Source organism: Thunnus albacares, chromosome 13, assembly GCF_914725855.1.
Source record: "Thunnus albacares chromosome 13, fThuAlb1.1, whole genome shotgun sequence".
Classification (NCBI taxonomy): domain Eukaryota; kingdom Metazoa; phylum Chordata; class Actinopteri; order Scombriformes; family Scombridae; genus Thunnus; species Thunnus albacares.
The window spans coordinates 10235831-10259383 of NC_058118.1; the positions used below are offsets into that span (position 1 = coordinate 10235831).

Below are 23553 nucleotides of genomic sequence, written 5' to 3' on the forward strand. Positions count from 1 at the left end.
TACCATATAGGAAGATAAGTAGAGTTTCAGCAAACTAGATAATATAGTTTTGTAATGGAACATTTAGTCCACTCTCAGTAGACAGTATATTCTATGACAATGCTGTTTTTTATGTCTGTTCTGACATTGTTGTAAATCTTGAGGACAAAAGCGGGAGGGGGCTTGATTACTAAGTCAAGATAACACATCATGTTCTACAATTTCTTCATTAAAAAATTGCAAACACACAAGCAGGTTTATAATGTTCTGCCCATCAGACCAGTTGACAACCCTTATAGATATAGTGGAGGTGGGGCCCCACTAGCAACACATGCCATGCCATGATGTAACAACGTCATGGCAGTATTTAAAGAGGCTGCTCTTCCACACACTACTGTATCCTTTCCTCTCACTGGTTCATTTGGGTATTGTCACTTCCAGAAGCATTTTACCAGGCATCTCAACTTCTACACATCAAATCACGGTTCAACCAAACTCTTTGTAATTACGTTTCTTTGGATGTTTTTATTATTGTCGATACTGTTCGACTGTAGTGTTGTTTTTGACAGTATTTCTCTCTTTTTCAGGATTTGGAGCATGATTTTAAGGCTCATTTTTGAAACATTTTCTATGGAAAAAAAAGGAAACCAATTTACAGCCGGGACAATATTCAGCCAGAGGGACGCCTTTAGAGAATCCTGATCTTGAATGTTTTTGGTCCTAAACTCCTCCAATAAAGGTGAGAATGAATAATCAATGTTCAGATTTTTTTCATTCATGTGACTGTGAGGTCTGGCAGCCCTTCCCTGTCTGCACAGAATGTACTGAACAGCTGCCTTTCATTTAGCATCTCTAACATCACTAGTTAGGATCAAGTAAAAAAAAAAGCAGATCCATAGAATAAACTATGTTCTCCTGCCTTGCAGGTTATGATTCTTGTGTGCTGACTTTGCAGAGATGCCATTTCACATTACATAAATTTTATGGAATGTGTTTTGGGGTCTATCTTTTTCAGATTTTTGAGGAGCTTCTTGTCCTGTTAATAGGCTACACTCTTCAGTTTTTATATTACTTAAAATAATTCTGGAAAATGGTTGGATTTGGACCTGCAGATGTGCCTCCATCAGCAGCTGTGAAGTTTGTAGGAGCAGGAACTGCAGCATGCTTTGCTGACCTGCTCACTTTTCCTCTGGACACAGCCAAAGTGCGGCTGCAGGTATCCAAGCTCTTTGCAGATTCAGATATTAAAAATGATTTCCCATCAACAACTTCTGATACTGTATGTGCACATATTCAAATATACTGCATGTGAAATATTCATAACATACATTTCATATTCATTAAACAAACGTGTATCTTTAAAACATGTTATGTATCACTTTCTTATCCTTAACTGATCTCCATTACATTATTTTAACCCACACAGATCCAAGGGGAGGCTGTGGGCTCTGCAGCTGCAGACAGAGGGTCTACAGTGAAATATCGTGGAGTGTTTGGCACCATCACCACCATGGTGCGTACAGAAGGGCCCAGGAGCCTTTACAGTGGACTGGTGGCAGGACTCCAGAGGCAGATGAGCTTTGCCTCTGTCCGCATCGGTCTCTACGACTCTGTAAAACAGTTCTACACCAAAGGCTCTGATCGTGAGTCTCTATGAATGTATCCTAATTGTTTATCTAGTTGTTTATCTAGCTGCACCTATGAGGTCTGACATCTTTCTCCTCTTTTGTTCAGATGTAGGTATCGGCAGTCGGCTGCTTGCTGGATGTACCACTGGTGCCATGGCGGTTGCTTTTGCTCAGCCTACAGATGTGGTGAAAGTCCGCTTCCAGGCCCAGGCGAGGTCTCCTGGGTGCGCCAGACGCTATTGTAGCACCATTGAGGCTTACAAGACCATTGCTAAGGAAGAGGGCATTCATGGCCTGTGGAGAGGTAGTTTGAGTTTAACAAGAATATGCATCTCTTGAAGCATATCCTTTTAATTTCTTATAGTAAATATGTTTATGTACTTATATCACTGTCATGCAGGTACAGGTCCAAACATTGCACGTAATGCAATTGTTAACTGCACTGAACTGGTGACATATGACTTCATCAAGGATACACTTCTTAAGTCCACTCCCCTGACAGGTAAAACAACGGCTTCAGTACAACAAGATCCAGAGGCTTGATATATAGCTACACTGTCTCTCACTTTGGAGCAGTAACTCAAACGCCTTTACTCCACAGACAATCTGCCCTGCCACTTTGTATCAGCCTTCGGTGCAGGGTTATGCACAACAGTGATTGCCTCTCCAGTCGACGTGGTCAAGACAAGATACATGAACTCGGCCCTCGGCCAGTACAGCAGCGTCCTCAACTGTGCTGTTGCCATGATGACCAAAGAGGGACCATTTGCCTTTTATAAGGGGTAAGCATTAACTGAGACATTTAATGAGGTTATAAATGAAATATTTATAGAGGAGGGGAAGGAGAGCTAATGTGTGTAAACAAAATGACCGCTGTTATTTTGAATGGATTGCAAAAAATCGTGCTGTTTTTCTGTGTTTGTGCTCTTCAGGTTCATGCCGTCGTTCTTACGTCTGGGCTCCTGGAATGTGGTGATGTTTGTGACATACGAGCAGCTGAAACGGGCCATGATGGTGGCGAATCACAACCGCACAACTATCCTGTAATCATTATCATCTGACAGAGGGCTGATGTTGTACCACAGTTGTCTTGTTTACAAGTGTCTTTACTTCTGGTTGCCTCATAGTGTATATTTCAACAAATAGTGTCAAAGTTATATAAATTGTGTTTACACCGATAATGACAGAAATGTAACCACATTTGTCTTCATAGTCCTATGACGGCAACACATTTATTAAAAATGTGATCAATCTTTAAACGCTAGAGCTTGTTTGATCAGATACTTCCTCTCAGCGGAGAGCTTCTCAGGAAACTGGATGTCAAAAGTGATGATGAGGTTTCCTCTCTGTGAAGGATCCTGGGACAGCGGCATTCCCTCTCCAGTCACCACTTTTTTGTATGCAGGGCTGATGGGTTATAAGAAACAAATCAGAGACAGGAAAAGGTTAATTGATGAAGATGATGCACAAACCCAAAACATATTATCCTTATTTTCCCTCTAGAAATACTCTTGTGTAAGTGTACAGTTTATGTAAAGTGCTTGAATTCCTCATGATCATCTTTCTCTGTTCTGATATGAATGTTTAAATCAGAATATCTGTGATTAATGTCAAATAAACAGTATTTTACATAAATGTTATTTTGTCCCCAGTATAAGGAAACACTTACTGCACAATGTCATTGATGGGAATATTGAGTAGCCTGCCATCTAGTGTCTCCACATCCACAGAGAACCCAATCAAGGCCTGTGGGAAAGGGCATCAACACGCTGCTTGAGTCTTTATTGTACTTGAACCCAATCGGTTTCTATGTGTGACTAATAATTAAACCCATTATTCTGGCTCTCAACATGACTCACCATTTCCAGAGAGATCTGGGTCTTGTAGATCAGGTCATTGTGTTGTCTTACGAACAGATGATGACTCTTCTGTCGCACTATGAACACAATATCTGCAGGGATACTGTTTGGTCCCTAAAAGGTGAAATGTAGCAATATGATTACCAGGTGGTCAGGCTCTTTCCCTAAAAATGGCTTATTGGTAAAATATTGGTATTTTGGTAAAAGGTTGATCATTTTAAAGACTCAAGTTAGATAAATAAAATGTATGTGCCCTGTAGGTTTTTCATTATAGAAAATATACGCAGACTGTACATCAGCTTTAGTTATATGCATTTCTAGACCAAGAACAGTAACTGAGTGTTCATTTTTCATATATAGTAGAGTTGTGAGCAGCTTGAAAGAGATCTACTTTGAGAGAGATCTGCTGAGGCCATCTAGTGGTGGCAATGAAGCAGATCCAGTATGATGCTCAAAAACTGAATAATTAAATTAAATTGGAAAATTTCCAAATATTTACTTAGCTATTCCTATTTTCTATTAATTGTATTTGATTAAAAATTATCCAGGCTATCTGTAGTCAGGAGCATAAGCATGTCTGCAGTTATGTTTGTAAAATCTCAAACACTTCACATTCATAATATATTATCAGAATATGACACAAGGAGTGAAAATGAAAAATCTAATACAAAATAATGCATTTAAACGCTGACTTGCTGAAAAAAGATGAACTTTTAGCATAAAGAAAATTAATTATTCCCTTATGATTCATAATTCTTGACAATGGACAATGGTTGTATAACTCTCTCACCTGATCTCCCTCTTTGGAGAAAATGATTCTTGTGCCTTCTTTCCATCCAGGTTTTACATCTATAGACAATATCTTGTCTCTTATACTGGATGTGAATCCATCCTCATTCATAACCTATTAAACAAATAAGGCAAAAATAAATACACATATTTTTTTCAGTGTGTTTCTTTAGGCCTTGTTGTGATTGATTGTTGATTAGTCAAATCTAACTGTTTTTTTTAATGTAAAGTAATTTGAAGTATGAATGATTTGACCACTCAAAGGCTGTGGGATGAGAAAAGATACTTACTTAACACAGTAGCTCTTACCCTACGAGAGATCTTAATTTTTTTTGTGCATCCATGGAAGAGATCATCCAGGGACAAATGAAGATCTCTCTCTATTGGGGAATCCTGGACCTTCACCACTCCTGGTTGCAGGCCACCGAACTGGACTGGTGCATCATTTGTATAGAAGTCTGTAAAAAAACAAATTAATATCAGTGTAAATCATATGAAATCTGAAAGAAGTATATTAGTCTTTGTTTCTCTTACCTGCAAATGGGTTGTCGCCTCCGAAAAACTGCCTGAATGTTTTGTCTGGATTACCGTGGTAGACATATTTAGATGACCAGGCCCCGCCGCTGCCAAACTCAGGTGGGATACCACCTTTTAGACCCTCCACACCAAACTTGTCATAGGTTGCCTTTTTGCGAGCTGTCACAAAGAAAATAGATAAATGTTATAGATACACACTCAGACATACTGTAAATATGATTGGGTAAAAGTTGCTGTGATTATTGTCCTTAGGAAATAAGATGCAAGAAACTATTTGTTTTGAGATTCAGAAATCCTTATTGATGATTCAGTTGATATGTAATAGATATTTATATTTTTGCATTGGCATATAGCACAAATCATATCAGGACAAAACACACAAAGGATACAAACATTGGGGCAAACATTACTTTGCACATTTCTGGTAAAAAAATGTACAAAAAAAAAAGACTGCTATTGGTAAAATAATGGTATTTTAGGTGGATATACTTATGGAATGATACATTTCATTTACATATGTTATGGGTTGCACCAATAATGTGATCCAGCATTCAAACAAACTTCTACTGTCCTATTCAACTCACGGTCGCTCAGGACATCGTAGGCTTCACCCAGCTGACTGAATTTCTCGGTGGCTCCAGCTTCTCTGTTGCTGCTCGGGTGAAACTTCAGTGCAAGACGTCGATATCTAGGACGATAGAAGAGGAAAACTGTGATAATTATAAACACAAAACGTCTGGTAAAACTGCCTCTGCGTGGCTGCATGTTTCTATCAAATGACTTAACAAGACTTACGCCTTTTTGATATCTGCGTCTGTTGCATTTTTGTTTACTTCTAGCGTCTCGTAGTAATCGCTGCCCATTTTAGGATGAAATGCGTCAGATTTAAAAATCAAAAGACAGTTCAGTGTTTCAGTCCGCTCCAGCAGCAGTTGTTTAACTTGGTTTCCAGGGAAACGGCTGTTTAGGAGACTCTCGCGGGATTTGCAACAGTGCCGTTCGCCTTTTTTCCCCCTAGGATGGCAAAGTCATGACTCGCCCTACTCTGCTCTGATTGGCTAGGACTCGTTACCTTCGTTGGTTGGGTTGGTTAGGTTTAGGCATGAGGAGTATGATTGGTTAGGATTAGGGTAAGAATATCAGGGTAAACCAATCAAAGACAGGGTAGGGTCGGGTCATGACTTCGCCATCCTAGGAAAAAACCGCATACCGTTCAATGGTAAAGAGAAAACCTGACAATACTTAGCTGAAAATACTTAGCTGTTTCGTTCATGTTTGACAAAAATACAGAAAGCTAATTCATTGGTGTCATATTACTGGCTATTGTAAGTTACAATGAACCTGTCTGATGGGCCCCAGGGAAAAATACTGTTATTGCAGGCTTTAGGTTTTAAAGCCTTTCTTAAAGCCTTTTATTTCGGAATATGCACCATGTAAGCAGAATATAAATTACAATAAGAACAGCCTAAGAACTACTGTTTTGAAACAGTTCTCCTCTAAAAGACATTTAACAATTAATCAATTATATGCAACTACTGACACAGTGAACCTGGGACTTTTAGGCCCTTAAAGTCTGGGCAGTTGTCCACCTTGCAATCTGGCCTTGCTAATCGTTAGCCTACAGGTTGCTATGATTGCAGTAATGTCTCCCTTAATAAAATAAGTTCCCATGAAGACTTGTGCCACAACAGACCATAGCAGACCATCAGGCATGGCTAATGGCTGGAATGGCCTTCCTCTTCATGGTACAGTCACTGGTGGTGTAGATCTGATCCTGTGCTTCACACATGGTTTCCACTGACTGACTTAACAGAAGACTTGACAGAAACAGATCAACAACTATGCAATACTTTTGCAAATCTTTGATGTACAATTAACATTGATAAACTACTGTTAAAGCTATAAATAAGACACAGATGAACTCCTGCAGCAGTGACAAGTGTATTCTATTTTATTTTCTCATTTAAAACCATTCCAGACAGAAACGTTAAGGACTACTATGCCATACAAATCAGACTCTCTTTCATAATTTCACACAAAACAAAAAAAATTGCACGGTATAATCAGTATGATCAAATTATCATTTAGAGGTGGCAGAGGGAACAGCACACGCTCCCCACCGATTCTGTTAAAGATGGTCTAGATGGATGCATATTTTATTTAGCGATTCAGGAATCATACCAAAAAGTTAAGATATTAACAGCCATAAAAAAAGAAATATGAATCCAATAGAAATAAATATTACAAGTCATTGTGGATTAAATACACATGTAGAATAATCACTAACAAATGATCAATGCCAAAAAATAAAAACAAGCAAAAGAAAACGTGTGTTCATAAAACGTCATACCAAACTTAACTAGATAGACCCAAAGCCAAGGAAGCCCTCTACAATATAACTCCAAAAGGCATATACTGTATCTCCATCTCTAATGTTTATGGTTGGTTTTTATGATTCTGAATCTTAATATATGAGAAAATCCTCCTCAAACACTATCATTAAAGAAATAGTTTTAATCTATGTTGTACTCTTGAGAAAAAGAAAAGAAAAAAAAATCTATCCAAATAAAAAGGTAATAGAAAACGGAAGCCAAAGTAAAAATAACCCATCTCAAGGGACAAGTGTGGGAAGAGAGGAAGGACGGTATGTGGGTGGTGTAGTGTTGCCCTTGTAGTACGTGTCATGTGTTTGTGCTGGTTCTGAGACCATGTGGCGGACATCATGCTGGTATATGTTGGGAGAACGGTGTAGTTTGCTGGTATGGATCTGACATGGCTGCCACTTCCAACTTCTGCTCAATTGTGGGTTTACAGTACGAGTGTCAACACTGACATCTCCCAAATTTATTAGTTTACTTCAACACAACTTTGCAGCCTTTCCCCACATATCATTCCAGACCGTTAAAAAAAAAATAAAAATAAAAGTTTGTTAACATAATTCATTAATGAATCCTTGCCAATCAATTTCAACTGCACACATTTTGTTAACTGACAAATGCACAAAAACATCCACATTGCGCTTGTTAGGCTTAAAGCAATATATAACTTTATAAAGAATATTCTCACTCTTTAACACATACTTTGACTTGATGTCTTACACACACATTTCTTTCTTTCAGTTTGGTTCAAAAAGTCATCTTTAGATGCAAACTATGGAGGAGGAGCTCAGTAAAGATGAACTGAGCTTCCAGCTCTGAATACTGTTTCAATGTACGTGTTTTACAGTACAAATATTCAATTTAAATGATTTATGACTTTCAGAGCAACCCGATGAGAGAGCAGGTTTCCACAATGGCGAAGATAACGGATGTAGTGTTCTCTTTCAGGCTGCTGAAAGAGGCGGGTGTAGTGAGGGTACGGATACAGAAAAACGACTGGGGTTGAGAAAAAGCCAGTAAGAGAAATTATTTAGTGACACAGGCCAGCATTAGCAGGCACAGCCTCCTTCACTGACAGGTTGCTCTGGTGGCTTCTCCAGTTTAATGTCAATCACTGAAGGGTGGAGGAGTTAAGGAACATCACAGAACAGGAAAAATATAACTGAAATACACAAGAGGTTGTTAGAACCATGAAAATCAACAAAACTAGACAACTCTTCTGTAAATACAAGTTATTAGACATAAAACCCGTAGAAAAATTTGCTCACATTTGTTGTCTGCTTTGAGATGTGACATAGTTCAGCATTAAATGATAATGTCAATGTGAATTTAATGCTCCTTTTTAATATACTTGTAAACAGCCCTTGTGAGCTCATCTTTCATGTGATATTTAAAGCCACACGGAGTTATTTGTACAAGCTGTAAAAATAGTAAACCTTAAATTTTTAACTTACCACAGAAAATCTTGCTTTTTCTTGTGGATATACACAGTGATTTACAACTTTTAGGCCACACTATTTAACAGACTTTTATCAGAACTGTGATAATAATGTAGATTTGTTTTAATATCAGTGACTGCTAGCTTGACTATTGATTGATTGCTGTGAACACCATCGTTAGTTTGAGTATTGTTTGAAAATTTTTGATATTAGTACCAGATACCATAGTTTTTGTACCAATAATACACAAAAATACTTTTTTGACACTTAAGTTATGGAAATGCCAACATGTTTTTATATAAAAACCTTTTTTCCAATTTAGCAAAAAAACCAAAGAAGAACCAAACAGGAACTTTTCCTAAACAAAGTATTCTAAAAGCTGTGACAGTGAGTCAGCATGCACAATACCAGGACCCTGAAACTGAAGCAGCTAAATGGAATTCAGCCATCATTAACTTTAATATTTGCACCTTTCTTATTGTTATATGTGAACATTTTTTCTTGTGAAAAAGGCCTCTTTAGGTTTGCTTAACTGGTAACATAAATCTGAAAGGACACGTGGGTTAAACAACAATAGCGAGCTGTCACAGTGCTACACTAGACTTTCCTCCTGGCAGGTGACTATCCGTATGACACAACAGAAGAGAGCGAGGAGACCTCCGGACTCTTTCCTGTCATGTCACACACTGACATGTACACAAAAAGGATACTGTCCTCTCTACTCTTGTCCTGCGTAGTGTCCATGCCAGGGAGGGCGGCTGCCACACGACGGAAAAGCTGGAGGGAAAGAAAACCAGATGTGTTCTGTCAGACAAGGAAATATACTCACAAAGCATGACAAAAAAACAAAAAACAAGATTACGTCAAGCCAGCGTGCCTTGCATAGACCCATTACATGATCTGGCATAAGGTCCACTTGAAGCTCGCACAGAGGAAGAGGCCCAACAGAGCTTTTCCTAATTTGATTCGGATTTAGCAGCATGTGTTTGAGCTAATGCAAGGTAATTTGGCTTGAAAAGAGGATGTAATTGTGCCTTACTGAGACCTTCCATTGATGGAGCTTGGAGAATTAAAGTGACTGATGAATTCACATGAATTTAAAAGAAACAGTGTTGTGTGTACGATGATGCTCAACATGTCTCACCCGCCATTAAACAAGCAAGTTACAAGCATCACGTAGAAACTAGACTTGATTACATGCAGATTTAACAGCAACAAAATCAGTTACTGTGCTAATCAGTAGAGTGTAGAAGTATTTGTTTGCAAACTCCGACCCACCTCTAGAGCTTTAAGAACAAATGTTGGCCAGTACAAATCATTACTTATAGCAGGTGGGAGAGAGCTTGAAAAACAAATCAACACACCTCATTTATGACCAGAGGAAGCCATTGTTCAAAGCACATCTTTATGCACGCATGCGTGTGTGAAATAGAAGCCAATCAGAAGAGAGCATGAGCATTATGAACACACACACAAAAGGTGCACACGCTCTACCTGTTTGACATTGTAGCCTGTCTTTGCACTTGTCTCAATAAACAGAACATTCATGTCTTTCGCTCTCTGTTCTCCCTCCTCTGTGGTTATCTGTCTGCGATGAGCCACGAGTCAGCGCGCACAACACACAAACATCCAGGGGAACACGCACATACCACCACAGACATTTACAAGAAGACAAAGGGGGGGAAAAAAATACAGACTGTAATTATGTCGAAGTGGAAGAACAAGCCGTGCCCCTTCCTGCTGTTGCTGCCACCTTTGCTCAAGACCAAAAGTTGACCAGTTGACCTTCAGGCCGTTCAGAGCGTCAGCTGATTTCCACAACAGGGAGAGGTTTTGTGATTGGACGGAACAAGAACAATGAATCTAAGGTGCTGGGACATTTTAAATGCCTCTTTTAGAAGTGAATCTTGGACTAATCTTAAATATCTTTTATTGGCATCTGACCTCTGAATTTGGTGGATGACCTTTGGACGTGGAGCCCAGGCGGCAGCGTCTGCAGCAGGACTACAGAGCACGACTCACACACACTCTTACCTGCTTTACGTTGTAGCCTGCTTTCGCACTAGTCTCAATAAACATTACATTTAGTTCTTTGGCTTTCCGCTCACCCTCTTCAATAGATACTTGCCTGTGGTAGATAAAGGAGTTAAAAAGATGCGGGGAGAAAGACAGTGCATACTTTACTTTCAGAAGAAATATTACACATTCATTTACTTATCAGCTTGATCTATTAAGGAATATATAATTGATATATTCAAATAATGTGAGAGGGCATCTAGCAGGTAAAGAAATCACAGCTTTGACATCCAGAAAGGGCAGAGATAACTTGCTCTGACCTATTGCTGCCTCAGGAAGGACTGAGGCACTCGGTATTGACAGGCCAGCAGCAGCGATCAATGACTTCATTAGCATGCTCTCAATAGAGAGAGCTGACTTGCACAGAAGCAGGAGGAGGGAAGAACAGATTACCTTTTGTCTGCAAGGTCTGTCTTGTTTCCCACCAACATGATAATGACATCACTTCCTCTCTCCGTTCTCACATCATCAATCCATTTTGTGGTTTGCTGGAAGGAGTTGACATCTGTGAGAGAGACGAAGGGGGAAAACAGGAAACAGAGCATCAGTGTTCAGGAGATGAAAAGGCTCATCTGTAAAAACAGGCGAGTTTGTGACAGGACGAGACAATAAGGAAGTGGGCGTACAAGTCGTCCACATCTCGGCCCAAGTCTGGGTAACGCTCTGTTTTACAGATTGCTTAATTTTATACTAATTTCCTGGAAATTTTCAGTAGTAAGTTGCAGGTATTAAATTGTTAATTTTTAGGACATTTTACAGAAAAGGTGGTGCAATTTGGTACAAATTATAAGAAAAAACAGAAAAAAAAAAAGTTGGTTTAGTTGCTAAGTACCCACACTTTGGGATCATATGTGGTTGTTAATTTGCAAAACCTCTTAATAAATTAGATGAACAATTCTTAGAAAGAAACACAACTTTTCAGTGCGTAGTTACAATATATTAGCATTTTTTTCAATAATAGATGTTGTTTGGTACAAAATGATAGCTCAGTTCCCTTGCAAATGCAAGAGCAAAACAAGCAAACAGGCAGCATAAACCATTACAACACACACAGAAAGGAAACACATGAATGTACGCATGTACAGTGAATATATATGAACAGTTCAGTTCCCCAGCATGTCAAGTAGTCCAATAGACAGACAGTACAATGATTGATGTACCAGTACACGAAATCCAGCCTGAGTTCAGTCCAGAGCATTCAGAGCATTCAGGTCAGTATATGAGATCTTATGGCACGGGAGGCTAGCAAGGGGTGTTAAGTGTTGTGACTATGGACTTGTAGTGCCGTCCAGAGGGGAGAAGCTGGGTGGGAGGGGTCGCTGGTTATTTTAGCTGCCTGGTTGAAGGTGTGCTTTATATACAGTGAGTTCACTGGAGGAAAAACACAACAAATTACATTGGAGGCTTTCATGACAACATGCTCCGGTTTCCTCTTTGTGTGACTGGCTGAGCTGTCACACCAAACAGTGAGAGATGATGTGAGGATGATTTCTACGATGGCTTAATAAAAGTGGACCAACAGGTGTTTTTTGACACGATACTTCCTCAGTCGTCTGAGGAAGTACAGTCTTTCCTAAAAGTAGCTGTTGTGTAGTATACACGAAATGTGCTCGTTGTTGAGTTTTTGAGAAACAACCCAATATACTAAATATGTAGTTTGACTCATGAAACTACACCCTGAAAATAAGTATTATCTGTCAGTTAAAGGATTGTAAAGAGTCTAAATTATTTAAAATTTTAGGAAATTAACAACTACGTATGAACCCAAATATAATGAATCAGCACTTACAACTAAACCAAATTAACACTTTTTCTGTTTTTTTCTTTTGTTAAATACCTTCAAATTACAAACTAGTATACAATTAAAAGACTTGTAAGATAACATTAAGCAATTCTGATTAGGAATTACAATAATCATTAAATTACAAATAATTATGAAAGTAAAAAAGAAAGAAAAAGCTCCTAGCATGTAAGTGGATTTGACACAAAATAAAATACACTACACATAACAGAGAACGAGGTAGATGTGGCATGTTTATAGGACATCTGAGTGCACAAATAATCCACCTACTTGTGATGTCGTAAACTACGACAGCAGCAGCAGAGTCTCTGATGTAACTTGGTATGAGGCTACGAAATCGCTCCTGCCCTGCCGTGTCCCACAGCTGCAACCTGATCTGTGAGGCAAGATGGAGAAGGGGATGGGAGGAGAAATAAAACACAAAAAGAAAAAAAAAAACAAAAAAAAACAGAAGGGATGGAAATAAAACAAGAAAAACCCAGGTCAGAAATGAGGTAAGTTATGGTGACAAAAAAAGCAAATTGAAAGAAAACTAAATCAAGTCAGACGAATGGGGAAACGAGAGAGAGACAAGACAGAGAGAGCGTAGTGCATGCAGGTAGTGAATGACCACCAGAGAGAGAGCAAGCTGTCTGCGCCTGGGGAGAAAAAAATAAATAATCACCCTTCACTTGACATCAACCCTCCTCTCTTGATCAAGTAAGGTGTTTAATTTCAAAACAGGGGTGAAGAGAATAGATGGAGGGGTAGGAAAGAGAAGAAGAAAACTTTTGTTGAGGGAAGAAACAAACAGAGAAAAGGAAGACGGTCCAGGAAGGTAAAGCACCCAGCTCACACCTGACACTGAATTCTTAACACAAACAAACAACACTGCAAAGTTATGTCAGAAATCAGTAACTGTGTGCCCTTAAATACCTGCACCAAAACCTTACAGTCACTACGAGAATCTGGACAAAAACAACCAACAATCAAAAGGACAGATTCAACACATAAAACTTACTGTTCTGTCTTCAAGGTACATGGTTTTCGACAGAAAATCGATTCCTATTGTGGCCTGAAAATTGATAACAAGTTGTTAATTAGGCATAACGTTCTTCAATCCATCAACATTTAATTTGGACATTATCGATGATGATCAGATCAGGTGGAGGTGTTCGTCTCACTTGGTAAGTGTTGTCGAAGCTGTCATACATGAACCTGGTGATCAGCGACGTCTTTCCCACTAAAAAAACAAACAAACAAACAAAAAAACAGAACATTAAACACTTCAGTTTTGTAGGTTAATCAGCTCTTCTTGAAGAAAAAAAACAAAAAAACTTGTGGCTATAATGAGTATGGCTGCAACTCACAGTCATTTCAATTATTGATTCATCATTCATAAATAACATTATCTTCTGCAAGATACAGAGTTATAAATAAGAAACAACATTAACGTCAAAGTTGTGTGCAGTCTATGAGCCGCAGATGAAGAAGTCTCATAATGGACTGAAGCTGACAGCATGCAACTCCCCCTCCCTTGTGAAAGTTTTTATCCATTACAGGGTGTGGTGCACAATCATAAAAGCATCTGACGAACAGTTGGAGTGTTGAGGAATGTTGAGAGACAAATAGGATTGGGATTGTGAATCAGGCTCCCCATTTATTTCCTAGCGGTGGAAATAAAAGTTTTAGCCGTGTGTCCAGCCCTGAACTGACCAACTTTGAAGATTTTTGGTGAAAATCCATAACGTCATTTCAACATTGTTGATATTTATTGGCAAAACATCCCTTTTAGCACATCAGTAAATAGAGAGACACTCCTACGGGTGCTTTTAGCACCCAGACAGAGTTCACTGAGGACTGTTTTGCTGAGCTCGAGTTACATTATCAGTTACATTGTGCATCAAGTGATGATGTCACCAAAGCCAACATGGCTGTTTACAAGGAACCACAGCTGATCACAGACTGTCTGACTAACTCAAGGCCTGCTTGTCTTATCTTGCCGGGAGTGGAGAGTAACATTACACAATACCTGTTGAAAAATAATTACTGGCAAACCTTTTCGACACTTTCTTATCCGGTTTCTAGGCTAGGCATTAACCAACCCTCTAAGATCAGTATTGGTGCGGATATTGACTTTATTAAGCATATAAGACATTATCAGATATAATTGATACACGGTTTCTTTGTTAATGTCATAAAATTCACTGTTTCTGCTATAAGTTTCATTAATTGAGTCACACTAACAATTCAGCACTGCAGCAATGCCTGGCTTCATTTCAACACACACAGAAAAAGATCACAATGAGCTACATGCAGTAAGGTATCCAGATTTTGAATTTGGGATAAAGACAGAAGTGGTATCATGGAAGTAGGAGGAGAAAAACAACATAAAACTCCAAATTCAGCTTTCACTGTGTGCTTTGCGTTGGCACACTAAGACACACAGCTGTGGAAGTACTACTTCACTACTTAATTACCAACATCTCACCTTTGCCTTTTATAACAATTACATGATTGTTAAGTATAGATCTACACTTGCCCCCTCCCCTTCCCTCTCTCTCTTCCAGTACAAGTACACCCTGTGTTCAGTTTTACTAGAAAAGAGGGAAAATGAGCAGGGAGAGAGCAGGAATGCTACCGGGCAGGTTTGATAATTGGGATGCTTCATTTTTCTGCTGAGGAGCCCCCAGGACAGACGAACTGATCTGACAAATCACTGCAAGATAAATTGTGAGCTTAAACCGAGATTGACTGCTATCTTCTTAACACAGCATGTCACCTGTTGTCAGCTTGTAACTGTAGCATCTGCTTTGGAAGTAATGTAAAGACAAAATACAACTGTTATTATTATATAAAAAGTAGTTAGTATCCACGATGGTCATCACTTCTTTAACATTTGTGATGTTCTTCTAAGTTAGCTACACAGCCTCTGTTTAAGTTGTGTTGTCTCGCCATTGAAGTTTGTTAACAAGCGCACAGGTCAGTTTGCACAAACAAGACTTATCAGTAAGAAAGTTAATTGTCTTTTCATGAAGCCAGCGTGGACAAGCAGGTAGTAACAAGTTTTTGTTTGTGTCGTAATGCTTTCAGTCTGCCAAGTTTAACGTTACGCCGCTAATGTTAGCAAGCTACGACTAACGTTATATTGGTTAATCAGCAGCATGTCCTGTAGATCATAATTACGCACAATATTTGTTTGTAGCGTTAGACTTACCACTCTGCTCCCCGAGAAAGACCAATTTAAATTTTCTTAAAGGGTTTCCGAAGTCTCCGGCCGCAGACATGACTGTATGAAACAAGCTCCGACGTTACTTTTCGGGAGCTAACGCTAGCTAACCAGCTGATGTCAGTTATCAAAGGTCCGGGGATCCGTGAGGTTTTACCGCTTTACAAACCCTCCACACGAGCCTGGCGAGGGTTCGTGTTGTACAATCACTCCTTTAAGCTCCCAGACACTTTTTTGATAACTCACGAACTACTGCGACCAAGTTAGCAGTTAGCATTACTGTCAGTTTTCTGACATGTCCACAGCTACTTCTTCTTCTTCTTCTTCTTCTTCTTCGGACAGAAACCCTGTTTACATCTCAGGCAGATCCTCGTGCTGCCTTCTACTGGTGGCGACAAACACATCATGTGTGATAAAAAACGCATCATGGCAGAGCAAAGCTTAAAGATATATCATATTCATTCATTAGTCGGATTTATATTGTACAACAGAAAGCTAAATAAAGTGAAAACTACAAGAAACAACCTATGAAGCATCGGTGTATCTTTATATGGACAAAAGAGGGCGGACTCACCTTGCTGCCAACGTTGCCTGCTATACAACCTTTATGATCATTTCAATAATGAGTTATTCTGAGTATGTAGTCCCCCATAGTATCATCTGACACTGGCCTGTACTGATATTGAAATGACAATATAACATTTGTGAGCATCACATTTCTTATTGAATTAACAACATAACAACATAAAGTACACAGCCACAAATGGTTCGCTTTATTTTTCCTGTTAACTGTGAAGGGAAATTAATTCCTATATAAATGACATGTGTTTTTACATTTGTACTGTGTTATATCAATAGATATGAATATGTGTTTATTGCAATCACATAATCTATCTATCTATCTATCTATCTGTCTATCTATCTATCTATCTATCTTTCTTTCTTTCTTTCTTTCTTTCTTTATTAAATTCACCTCAAAATTATTAAAACAAGAGGGGGAAAGGGATCACACAAGGCACAGTTAGTCCGTGTATTCTTATATAATACCTGTGTATTATAATACTAGTAATGTTAAAGTAATAGTTATATAACACTTCTATATAACACTTAATATCGGATAGGAACGTTAGGTTTCTTTTCATAAAACATGAGTTGAAGCACCCTCCCTCCCTGGACAAAATTAAGCCACTTTGCTTGTGTTGAAATAATCGCACCTCTCCTAGTTCAGGGCAAACTATTTTGAGATATTGCTGCGAATATGCACATGCACAGTTTTATATTCACTATATTATTGCCAATTGTTTGTTTGCAACCTTTCAACATCTAGCCAACTGGCATTAATTATCTTTGTGAACAAAATCAAATCACACTTATGGGTAGCAGTACATAGATGTGAAAGTGGAAGTCTAACTTGTTAGGTCTATTAGATCACACACTTTTTAAAATTGGTGTCACATTGCAATGTTTACAGGACCAACTGCAGCTCTTATTTGATTGCTTTTGACCTCCAGCTGCTGTCCAGAAGATTGAAGCCCTGTGACAACATACAAGGTCGCTTGGTTCACTTGCTTTACCCAAAGACAAACAAACAATCAAAATGTTGTATAAAGAGTTCATGAGTTAAATATATTGTCTTTGTTTATGGTCAATAAATAATCACTTGTGCTGTTTTGCTGATCAGAAACAACCTGTAAAAAGATTTATTTAGATTTTATTTTTTGTATTAACACATTTCATATAATAGGGACTGAAAAACAACTGACAGTAGCATCAACCATTTATCTAAATCTTCAATCTTATCAACATTTTAATCTACAATAGCAATAACCAAAAACCAAAAGAGTTTCAAATATATTTGTATACTGTCTCTATCACAACAGACCAACAAAATGTTCAAAACATTTTCAAATGAAAGCCTACAGACATTTATTATCGTCTCTCAGTGTAGGTCTACTGTTTCACAAAGGTTGAAAGTGTCAAGAGAAAATATTAAACAATGTATCAGAGATATGTCTTGCTCATTTCTTCACATATTAATGTGGCCAAATAGATTCAAGTGGTTTGATCCTTTATTGGTTTCATCTGATAAATCTTCCTCAGTCTATAATGGGAGAAACTGATAAATTGATGAGAGGTAAAATGTCATTTTTATGGTTTCCCTAATACTTTGCATACTTATACTTGCATTACATATGTCTCCAATTTGTTCTTCAAATCAAGACAGAAATAATATATTCATGAATTAAAATAGTAGAGATCTTGCTGAGGCAGCTTGGGTCTGCCTCTTCTACCTGCATCCATTTGAAGACCAAACCATGATTCAATATAATCATAGTCAAATTTATTCATAGTTACCTCTGATTTCTACATTTCACTGAATGCCCTTGTGGATAATTTCACTCTTACACAACGCTTATAAACATTACATGGGCTTAAATATTTATTATCCCTGCAAGATATATAGGCCTATATGGGGGCATAGATAGGGTATGTTTACACAAGCATCTTTATGAGATTGAACACACCCTTAAAGCGAAAAGAAATACTGTAAAATGTTGAATCCCTACAGAATATATAAGCATGTCAGATTTTACATTTGCAAAGTATGTACTGTAAAAGAAACAAACAGCTGGCGTTTCCTGCATTAGGATCCAACTATTATGAATCACATTTGTGTCATCATCACTGATTTAAGTGTATGGTGACGCATGAGAGGTGTGTGAGTACAGTATGTGTGTTTATGCATGCTTGAGCTGGCTGTTCTAGGTCACTGAAGACACACCTGCGCCCCTCTCTCATTCATGTGCCATCTAGCTCTGAACCCTCTTCTCGGAGGCGCCGGCCGGCTGATGCCAGCGCTTCAGCTGCTCTGTTTTGCACCCAAGCCTCACTGAACTGGAGCCATCACACAAACACTGTCCCACCTCTCCTCCCTGCTCTCCTCAACAGCACTCCTACTCCATAATAATAATATTAATAATAATAATAATGGATTACATTTATTTAGCGCTTTATCTTGATACCTCCACAGTGACAAGGGAAAACTCACCGCAACCACCACCAATGTGTAGCACCCACTTGGGTGATGCACGGCAGCCATTTTGCACCAGAACGCTCACCACACATCAGCTTGAGGTGGAGAGGGAGGGAATCATTGAGCCAGTTATACTGGGGGGACGATCAAATGACCAACTGGAGAAAGCCAGGCAGGGAATTTTGCCAGGACACTGGGGAACCCCCTACTCTTTAAGATAAATGCCATGGGATCTTCAGTGACCACATTGAGTCAGGACCAAGCGGGTAGTTCCGGGTCTGAAAAGTGAAGCCAATGCGGAAGTGACTTAAACCTGCATTCTCTCTAATGGCCAGTGGGGGGGGGGGCGACTCTACTGGCTCCCAAAGGAAGTCCGATTGTATGGAAGTCTAAGAGAAAATGACCCTACTTCTCACTTGATTTATTACCTCAGTAAACAATTTCCTAATGAGTTTATGGTCTCAATCGCTAGTGAAGTCTTCTTCAAAACGGCATGATGTTCATTTTGTAAATTATGGTTCCATTTAGAGTAAAATAGATGATAAAGCAGGATATGCTTTGGGGCACAGCTACGTTGTGATTGACAGGTCACTACCACAGCGACAACATAACAACCATGGCATTTTGGTCACCTAAAAAAGTCTTGTTCAGCGTTTGGTCATACTAAAAGACCCTCTAAGGAGTAGGATGTTCAATTTTTCTGGTAAGTACATTTTATTTTATGTAATGGTTTTAAGCCTGTTTTTTGCTAGTGAAAATTAGCATTATCAGAGTTAACCATAGACTGTAAAATGCACCGTGCTAACCAAACTAGCAGCTAGCAGCTAGCCTTAGAGTCAGCTCCACCCTCTTGTCCAAATATGGTCACTTCTGGCTCCAAGATGGTGACGGTCAAAATGCCAAACTCGAGGCTTCAAAACAGGAGTCCACAAACCAGTGGGTGACATCACAGTGGCTACGTCCATTTTTAAAACATTTTTTTTACAGTCCTAAGGATGGCACTTACAGCACAGCGTCCCCATCACTGCACTGGAGCACTGGGATTTATTAGGACCAGAGGAAAGACTGCCCCCCACTAGCCCAACAACACCACTTCCAGCAGCACCTTAGTGTTTCCCAAGAGGTCTCCCATCCAAGTACTAGCCAAGCCCACACCTGCTTAGTTTCAGTCATTCAGGAGAAACGTGGTACATATTAGTATGGCTGCTGACAATGTCCTTGGTAAAGGGAAAGACCCCAAGTCCCCCACTGAAGATGCTGAACAAACAAAATCCTCTTTCGCTCTCTGTCTCCCCCACTCCATCTTTCTATTTCACACACACACACACACACACACACAGAGGGATTTTGCATGTGTGCATGCATGTATACAAGATAGATCGATCACTAATGCACTGTAGAGGTGGTTCTGTAAGGGCTGTGATTGTGAATTTGTTTTTTCTTTTGAGAAATACAACAGTGCAGGATTTAAAGACGTTGATATCAAAGATTTCCAAATCACCTAAAAGGACACACACCTCATTCTGGAGCAAATCAACTGTCATCTAGAGAAGCATGCCACCCAAAATCAACAAAGCATAACTAAAAGGATGCACAGCACAAATGAATTGAACTTGTCACCTCAAGCCATGACTTCATCCTGGTGAGCTGGTCTCATGTCATGCCACTGCATCATTTCAGTCTTCTAGATGGGGAAACGTTGCTACAGTATGACTCACCTCTTGAATAAGCAAACAAATGTGTGGGTCTTTCATTTCTCTTGTTATTTATCCTCTTTTTTTCATTGTCTTGAGGATGAAGATACACATGTGTATTCTGGGTTTCTTGTGTTTGTGCTACTGTATGTGTGTGTGAGCACGTTAATGACACCCCATACAGTACATCTGCCTCTATTGTTGTGTTTATAACAGAGGGAGACCATCCCATCTGCACACCACCTTAATATAAATCTAATGAATGCAGCTTTCAATGTCACAGCAAAGTACAATACGGCGCTCATCTCTCCTGAGAGGGAGAGAGAGCACAGGGGTTGTAATGGAAGAGGGGGGGGGGGGAATGGACAGAATGAGGAGTAGAAAGAAAAGATGAGGAGAGGAAATACGGAAAGGGCACGAGGGTTGGGTCAGGGTGAAATAGGTGTGTTGTCATCCCCAATACAGTAAGATGGAGAAAGGGAGGAGATAGATGGGGGGATGGGGAGGAGCAGAGCCACAATTCCCCTGTAATCCTCTCTCTGGAAGCATGGGCTGGATGATGTATAACAGAGAGTGGGGAAAAAAGAGAGAAGGAGAGCATTTGAAGAGCATAGGAAACACCGCCGAGCCTCCAGACTGGAACAAAGGATTGCAATGAGGAGAGGGCAGAAGACACCGTGAGATCTTGGATCCCTCTTTTCTGTACAAACATCAGGCAGGAACAGACACAGCCGTACGGTGGGAGGCATTCTTGCAAGCATAAGTGAAGCAGCGATCAGGGTAGCAATCCAAGCAAATTTACTAGGGGAGGGAGGGAGGTAGAGGGAGGGAAGGAGGGAGGAGAGAGAGCAGATCTATGAGAGGAAGAGGAGGAGGAGGGGGGTGGTTGTTGCATGCTCACAGTGTGTGACAGAGATAGAGCGATTCCATGAGCGAGGAAGAGACACAGAGACAGAGAGGGAGAACACAAAGCAGGGATGGGGGACCGAACACTGAGATAGAGGTAGTTGGCAAGACTGAGATCTGCACACAAACGTGAGCAAAGGAGGGGAAGGAGGAAGAGAGTGGAGGTTGAAGGAGAGCAGTAGGAGGGGGAGACAGGGATGCGAGATGATGGAGCCCAGAAATAGGCTTCACAGGACAGCTTTTCATCCCCGCTCTCTGCGGCAGACATGACTCTGGGCACTGGACTGTGCTGAAATTAGCCAGGGGGACAACACGGGACAGCAGGTCTGCAGCACACTGCCTTGGTTCAGCCTCACTGGATGCAGCAAGGCAGCTGATTTATTACTGAGGGGCTGGGTGGCAGCGTGTTTGCGTGTGCGGCTCTGAGTGTGTATGTGTGTGTGTGTGTGTGCAGGTTTTTATGGGTCCCTGTAGTGCTCGGAGCTGTGGGAGCGACCATTCCTCCAGTCGTAAAATGACATTCAGCAGGCAGGAGCTTTGTGTGCTGGTGTGGATCTGCAGTCTTCAGTAGGAAGTGGGAGAGTGGGATTCAGAGCTGTCATCGAGTGCAAGTGTGTGCGAGCCTGTGTTTACGGCGTTGTGTGCTGAGGTGAGCCAGGGAGGATCGGCTATATGCAGCGTGTGTGTCTTTAGGTTTAGAGTGAGGGTGCAGCAAAGGCAAAGATCCTACACAATGCAAGGACGAGCGCAGAGCTGATGGCAAGGAGTGCAGCTAAAGTACAAGGAGTGCCCTGGAGGTAGGGTGGAGGACGAAGGCAGGGACAGAGGAGGACGAGGGAGAGGAGAAGGAGAAAAGAGCAAGGGCGCAGAGAGAGGGAAGTGGAACAGAGAGGGTGATCATGGCTGTCACACAGTGAGCTATAGCATATGCTGTAGCGCAGAGCAGAGTGGTGCGGCAGGGGGAGGACAGGCATCACTGCACAAGGGAGGGGGAGAAGGGGAGAGACTGAAAGAAAGAGGGAGAGAGGAGGGGGAGGCAATCAGCTCAGCACCTCACCTCCACTGGGAAGAGAAGCACAGCGGGACAGGCCCAGAAGAAGACACTCACTCACAAACACACACATACACAGTCAAAGGCGCACTGACGAGCGGCCAGGTCAACGTGTAGAGGTCAAAAGGGAGCTGGTGCGGGACGGGGGTAGGGTGTACCCCACCGCTGACCGGCAGGTCCACAAGAGCGCAGGCCGGTCCTGCAAGGTAGAAGAAGGAGTCCGCTGGAGGAAGAGGGGTCGGCTCCCTAAGTCCTGTTTCTTCTGAGAGGTCTGCCACCTTTCCATCACCATGGGAGAATGGACCATCTTGGAGAGACTGCTCGAGGCGGCTGTCCAGCAGCACTCTACCATGATTGGGAGGTAAGACACTCATTGCTTTTGTGTGTGAAGGTTTTTATTTACACTGATGAGCTGTTTGTTTTTATGTACAGTATATGTTGATCAGCCGATGGCATCCCCACAGAAACCCCCTCCTCAGGCTTGTCCCAGTGCTCTCCTCTGTTCTACAGTCCCCCACAGTCATCCCTGCCTCCCCCGTCCTTTCCTCCCCCCCTGCTCTCCTCACCCTTATCCTCCACACCATCATTAGTTAAGGGATCAATAGCAGGCTTTACTGGGCATTATGGTTAATTCAGGGAGGTTCTTGTGTTGATACTACCTAATAGCCTAGCTATTGATAGATAACGCTTGATGCTGTTGGCCACAGACCAATAGGACAGAAGGAGGAGAGGGGAGTAGGAGAGAGAGGAGAGCAGAGGTGCGGAAGATGAAAGGATGGTGAGCAAGCAGGTGTGGAAGGTAGAATCAAAGAGGGAGTAAATGGCTCTGTGCTCTGTGTGAACTTGAGATAAAAATAAAAAAAACAAGAAAAACAAGTTCATTCAATTTGCTCTCATCTGCAGACTCTTATTTGCATCATAGTGAAAGTCTGATAAATTATTTTGTGTAAGAATGGTTTGTGGTGGAGGGTTGAACAGATGAGCTTTCAGTTTGATTAGCAGTGGAGACATGCCATGGAGACATGCTGTAATATCTGTGTGAAAAATGGGCTCCACACCATCTCTGTGTGATTAATTGAATACAAAAGTGGAATTTTCCACCCATTAAACACAATCCAAATGTCATGCTCAGGATGCTCATTTGGGAAAGTGACGAGTCAAAGTGGTTTAGCCT

General features: G+C 40.6%; 4 protein-coding genes across 5 annotated transcripts in view; 2 read left to right on the forward strand and 2 right to left on the reverse strand.

The window, feature by feature from the left end:
- Positions 1–626: 626 nt before the first annotated feature.
- LOC122995493 (mitochondrial uncoupling protein 2-like) lies at positions 627–2920 on the forward strand. Its single transcript, XM_044370771.1, has 7 exons — positions 627–718; positions 995–1195; positions 1406–1622; positions 1714–1911; positions 2008–2109; positions 2209–2389; positions 2540–2920. Exons 2-7 carry the CDS (start codon positions 1070–1072, stop codon positions 2652–2654), a joined length of 939 nt encoding a protein of 312 aa, XP_044226706.1. The 5' UTR covers positions 627–718; positions 995–1069; the 3' UTR covers positions 2655–2920.
- dnajb13 (DnaJ heat shock protein family (Hsp40) member B13) lies at positions 2808–5768 on the reverse strand. Its single transcript, XM_044370770.1, has 8 exons — positions 5588–5768; positions 5377–5480; positions 4790–4951; positions 4565–4713; positions 4257–4370; positions 3467–3580; positions 3277–3353; positions 2808–3014 (listed from the first exon to the last, which is right to left on the reverse strand). Exons 1-8 carry the CDS (start codon positions 5653–5655, stop codon positions 2855–2857), a joined length of 948 nt encoding a protein of 315 aa, XP_044226705.1. The 5' UTR covers positions 5656–5768; the 3' UTR covers positions 2808–2854.
- Positions 5769–6721: 953 nt separating this feature from the next.
- On the reverse strand, positions 6722–16060 carry rab6a (RAB6A, member RAS oncogene family). 2 transcript variants are annotated; one of them, XM_044370584.1, is made up of 8 exons: positions 15683–16060; positions 13650–13708; positions 13487–13540; positions 12757–12862; positions 11079–11190; positions 10644–10737; positions 9320–9386; positions 6722–8284 (listed from the first exon to the last, which is right to left on the reverse strand). In XM_044370584.1, exons 1-8 carry the CDS (start codon positions 15750–15752, stop codon positions 8220–8222), a joined length of 627 nt encoding a protein of 208 aa, XP_044226519.1. In that variant the 5' UTR covers positions 15753–16060; the 3' UTR covers positions 6722–8219. The 2 variants fall into 2 exon arrangements, with proteins under 2 accessions (XP_044226519.1, XP_044226518.1); XM_044370583.1 differs by lacking the exon at positions 10644–10737 and adding an exon at positions 10104–10197 and having other exon boundaries at positions 15683–16059.
- A 6551-nt stretch (positions 16061–22611) lies between these two features.
- The window catches only part of LOC122995784 (gap junction delta-2 protein-like), a 36658-nt gene continuing 35716 nt past the window's right edge, over positions 22612–23553 (forward strand). Inside the window, exon 1 of the mRNA XM_044371155.1 lies at positions 22612–22740. Within this exon, the coding sequence (XP_044227090.1) occupies positions 22670–22740 (71 nt within the window). The 5' untranslated portion in view covers positions 22612–22669. The remainder of the gene's footprint in view (positions 22741–23553) is intronic.